The following is a 5,325-nucleotide window of genomic DNA, read 5'->3' on the forward strand; positions in this document are numbered from 1 at the left end:
GTAAACGGGCATTCTGATTGCTGTTCGACGAAACTGCAAGTCACACATACCGCATTCCACGAAATGAATCGGTACAGGATATCATTTCGACGATATTATTAAAGAAATAGTTAATTATCAATTAAAACCAAACATTCTATTCATCGAGTATATGCGAATAACCATTGCTTAAAATAGCTTACCAGTATTTCAAAAATATTGTTGTATTTTGCTAGAATTGAAATGATGATGACAAGACTGTAATCCATGCTTTCGGAATAAATTTTTGCAATGAGTTTTTTCATTAAAAAACCCCGGAGCAGTGGATTGCGCTGGTGTTGAATTTTCTAGCAGAAGAACAGGCCACAAGGTGTTTTTCATTCCCACTTCTGCTAGAAAGTGCAAAACCAGTGCAATCTACAGCCCCGGTGTTTTAAATTGAAAAACGACACAAAATGCGAGCCTAAATATACCACAGTGTCTTTTCGATATCTTGAATGAGTATGTTGTTCGGTGTTTTCTTCTCTTTGAATCGATCAACAATTTTGAACTTATTCTGCACACATGATACCATATGATAGGAGCATAGGCCAGTTGACACTCGAACCGTTGTGGACGCACTATGGGCACCCGAGGAAACTAAAGAGTAGCGACTCAATGCCGAGGCATCTTGGAAATCTGCAATAAATTTGGCCATATCTCCGAACACCCGGATTGTACACAAACAAAACATTCTGGAAAACATTCAAATTGAATGTAAAGCTACGTGAAAATACTATCGAGTATGTGCGAAGATTTGATCCCGTCTATAGGATTCACTGTTCAGGCTAATTACTCCAGAGAATTTGTGTTATTTCGTTGATCAGATAACATTGGCTATATATATATACAGTAAAAATAAAAGATAACATACATGGATATGGACTACTGGTTAAGCTGCATGGTTTACTAATATATTTATCAAATAAACGTGCTAACAAAAAAATTTCAATAATTTACAGCCGAAAAAGAATTATTCCTCATAATATTTATAACTTTCAAAGCTTGTAAAGTTTTATGGTCTGTACAGCAGAATCATTTGTGTTCGCCAAACAAAAGCCGAATCTGGATACTAAGAGTCAGTAATATTGTTAAATTTAAACTGTAGTCGAAAGAACCGAGCCATGAGCTGCATATCACTTACAGATAGGAAGTGTAACATCGGGACAGCAGCAGGTTTTCCTGCTTGTCAATTATTTACATGTACTGTCTTGCATACGGCTTTTCCATAATTTATCAACTGCTACAGTGCGTTCTTAAAATATTATAAAATCGTTAGAGCCGTTTGAGCGTAACATCCGGATACAAGCGCATCTCAGGTGTCTCTAAGATCCGTCCAGAAGATGTACAACGTAGTTAATGCATCAGCATAGTACCCGTGCCTTTGCTGCAAATACAGTACCAAAAATTTTATTCGTCAACTGGCCAAAGCGGTTTATGTACTTACGGCATCTGCTTTAGATTTTTTTCGTTCAAAACACTACTGAACTTTCACGTATACGTTTCGCAATCGTCATTCTAAACTGGATGGGCTTGATTTAATATATACAGTACATTAATTGCTTTGTCGTGTTGCTGGACGATACCGCATCCGCGGCAAAGCATCATTATTGCCTGACCGGATATTAATAGAGGCAGTTCGGCAGATCGTAGCTCGATCGGATGCTGTTCCTTACTAGAAGTTCATATCCGCTCATTTCAGAAATTAATTTTAGCTTACTTTACACATTTGTAGAAAACGAAAATTTGTGGAAGTAAAAACATTTTAATTTATAACGTTACAGCAGATAAAATGATTGAAATTCCGTCCAATATCAAATATTAATAATGTTCTTCAGCACCGGACGAAAACAATTTCAAATGTCAAAAATACAACAACAATTCAATCAGTGCAGCCAATTTCAGCACTATTTCATCAAAGTACACTGTCACTCTGACAGTGTACCTTTATTGGTGTACCTGGGTTATAAAATGTGTCCTTGAAAAATCATCAGAGCATTCCGTATTAACATATTTGTATTTGCTTATACCTTTAATTAACAGAAGAATCAGTGAACTCAATTGTTTTACATGTAGAAATGCACTACATTTTTTTCATGCAAAAATCATGTGGAAAAGTCATACTTTACGACTCAATAGCATGGCAATGAATATTCAATGGATAAATATGTCGTATTCACATGGAATTTGTTTGAATTTAATTTGAAACACCACATGAAATGCGTTTTAATGGATTTTCATGTTAAATTCAAATTTCTTTTACTTTTATTATAGGAGAACCGCACATGAAAGTGATATCAAATACAAATTTGCATTTCTCGACAAACATATGATTACGGTTTAAAAGCCAACTGTCAAAACCCACTTTGATTGGAAATTCCGGACAAACCGTTACACGCCAATCACAGATGTTGGTAGTAAACGAAAGAGAAAAGTTTTCTCTTTCATAAACTGTTGTGAACTGTGTTCGACTAGGAACGGTTTATCTGGAATTTTCATTCAAAGTGGATTTTGACAGTTGGCTTTTAGGCCGTAATCATATGTTTGTCGAGATTTGGTGATATTTAATTGCATATGGTTTTATTGTGTCGATTATTTTCAGTGTAGGTTAGAAGTACACATCGTTCTTTTCAGTGTATGGTTAGCGTTCGCTAAAATTATTAAGCACCACAAGGGCGCAAATTGACAACTGCCACAACGATCAGGAAAAATTCACCACTTCAGTGACAGAACCGATTAGTTCGTCGGTAATCTTCGTACGAGACGGAAGTTTGTTTTCGCTTTCGGTTTCTTTGGCGTCCATGTATACAAAAGTTTTTAGTTGATTATTTTATAAAATTCCTAGATTAGACCGACGTAGATTTCGTAAATTAAACTGGTTGCTGGACGTTTGAAACAAATTTTTCGTTGCTTACGCGTTGAAAAGGCATGAAACAATTATCTGTAATCTAGTGGCTTTCATCACAGCACAAAGTGACTAGTTTCACTGAATGGCGTAGAGCACCAAACTCCCGCTGTAACGACAACACTAGCGGGAAGGAAAAGTGTACAAATTTGTTTTTGTCGTTGTAGTAGATATCTAAATATAGTGCAGTGGAATCACCAGCTCGACCTTCCACACAAAAAGGAAGCTCTATAACTTCCAGGCGTACCGTAGCAAGGAAACGGCCTGCGGCAGTAGAGGAGGTAGATTACTGCGGAACGGAAGTGTAACAACCCTGAAATAGAAAAAAAAATACCGTCCATCGACTTGGACACCGAAAAGGCAAACGTGATTGTGCTCCTATGATATCATCGTTTGAAGAAGTTTTTTCCGCTTTATGTTGCTCATCCTACTGCTCGCGGTGCCTGGCTGACGACGTGAAGCAATAAAAATTGCTCGAATTCGATACGATTGAGGGTGCTACGTGTAGGAAAACAAAACAAGCGCTTCTGTTCAGTGTTGACTTTTGAGGTCAGAGAAAATGTTCAATGATTGCTCCAGTTACGGCGGAAGCAACGGCGGGCTGCCGATAGAGTGAATAGTAGAAAAGATTCAGTTCTTTGCAAAGTATGTGCCTATATTAATCAAGGCGTTGTGCAGCGTATTTTTTTCTGATTTATACTTCAACGGGGGTATCTACCTGCAAAACAAACAGTGAGCTCTGTTCTGTGGATTATGAGCGCGAGGTTTCCGAAGTTTTTGAAACCGGGTGAGTGGATTTTGATTTACTGTTAAGCAGCTGTTGTGTTGGTTATATATTGTACTAGGCATACTATGAGTTTGTGTAGAAGGGGATTCAATTAGAAGTCATTAGTTAGCGTCCGCCTGACGAGTTATTAGCATCCTCGGTCGAAGCTTCTAGCCTTGACTGTGTCTGCTGTTCAATGTGAATTCGTCACCACTGCGGAGCGTGTGAAGTCGGATGGAACAATGGGAATGGCAAACCGTTTATTTGGTCATAAAATGCACATAGACCTGCCTTACCAAGCGGTATAATATTTGTACAAAGTAAACAAGAGAGTCTTGCTTCTAAACGGAATACTCGAGAATTGTCAAACATTTGTCCACTTAAATATAGATTTTTCATTGTTCCTACCCAGCAACCGCCTTCGCCAATTTATGATTGTTCACTGGGCTTAATCTACAGTACACACGCACACAGATTCGAATGACCAGCCGAAGCTAGCATATCAACAAACCGGCCAAGATAGCTCTCACTCTAATGAATTCCATTATCACCGGTATCGCATTGAGTTGCCTCTCGCTTTTGAATGCCTAGGCGCAACTCATGTATTAGTACAACTGTATAATGTAACAATGTGCTAAGTTGCGAGGACAAAAAAGAGAATGATTAGATCTCAATTTAAACACAACTCTTTTACAATATACAGGCGAACTGGGGTCTTAGTGGAATTAATTTAGCACCCAACACAGGCTTCCTACCATTTAACTTGAATTAAATGACATAAAACCTGTGTTTAGTGTACATTCAATACCTTCCCCGCATTCATCTATCAATTCCTGTTTATATCCTTTCAAATAACGCAAGTCATGCCATCAATGGGATTCAATTATTAGTTGGCTAGTTATTTCATGTAGCCGAGAAAGTTTGTCGAAAGATCAGTCGTTTAGGAGCCCATTGTTCAAAGTGTAATCTGCTGAGAGCTTGGCGCGGTTTTCAAACGTTTTGCTATAGCACTGGTTACTGTGTGTATGTAAACATTACAGTCGCATCAACATCGAACGATGCAGCATTTGAAATCGTGGTAGTCGTGACAGTGGACGGCGAACTATACTTTATTGTCCCCTTTCCTGTTAGGCCTCATCAGTTGATTCCATTGACATACCAGGGCAATGACTTTGTATAACGAATTGTGCACACTGGTCACGAATCGATTGGTCGTTGGCTGAGAAAAAACTATTTGCATTTAAATTCTGATTTGATCAACCTTGACCATTGGAAGTTGGGGTTGGATGTTCTTCGTAGAATATTTGCGCCACAAAGGAATTTGTCTCTCCAGAGGTCTGCTGCGCATTGACCTGAGACAGCAAGTCCCATCCACATTTGTTACCGGCGTGTTAGTGGACGCGTAACTGAAATAGACAGTCACCATTTCAACACGAGTTCTTATCATTGTATAGCCACCTACTTCGGGTCGTTTGGGCGAAATATATCACCTTATCATGAATGTTGAATTAGTTCGCCTGTCAATTTCGACGCACCTGAACCAATATCGTTCGGTCCATAATTCATACACACTTACAACCATTGCCGCCTGCGTAACCAATCACCAAAACGTTTTCATCTCTCGCATTTCTTCCAG

General features: G+C 38.6%; 1 protein-coding gene across 1 annotated transcript in view; it reads left to right on the top strand.

Moving 5' to 3' along the window:
• The first annotated feature begins 2,746 nt into the window (after positions 1-2,746).
• LOC131688753 (probable ATP-dependent RNA helicase DHX35) overlaps positions 2,747-5,325 on the top strand; it is a 34,838-nt gene continuing 32,259 nt past the window's right edge. Inside the window, exon 1 of the mRNA XM_058973240.1 lies at positions 2,747-3,710. Within this exon, the coding sequence (XP_058829223.1) occupies positions 3,677-3,710 (34 nt within the window). The 5' untranslated portion in view covers positions 2,747-3,676. The remainder of the gene's footprint in view (positions 3,711-5,325) is intronic.

The sequence above is a fragment of the Topomyia yanbarensis genome, chromosome 3, assembly GCF_030247195.1.
Source record: "Topomyia yanbarensis strain Yona2022 chromosome 3, ASM3024719v1, whole genome shotgun sequence".
Taxonomy (NCBI): domain Eukaryota; kingdom Metazoa; phylum Arthropoda; class Insecta; order Diptera; family Culicidae; genus Topomyia; species Topomyia yanbarensis.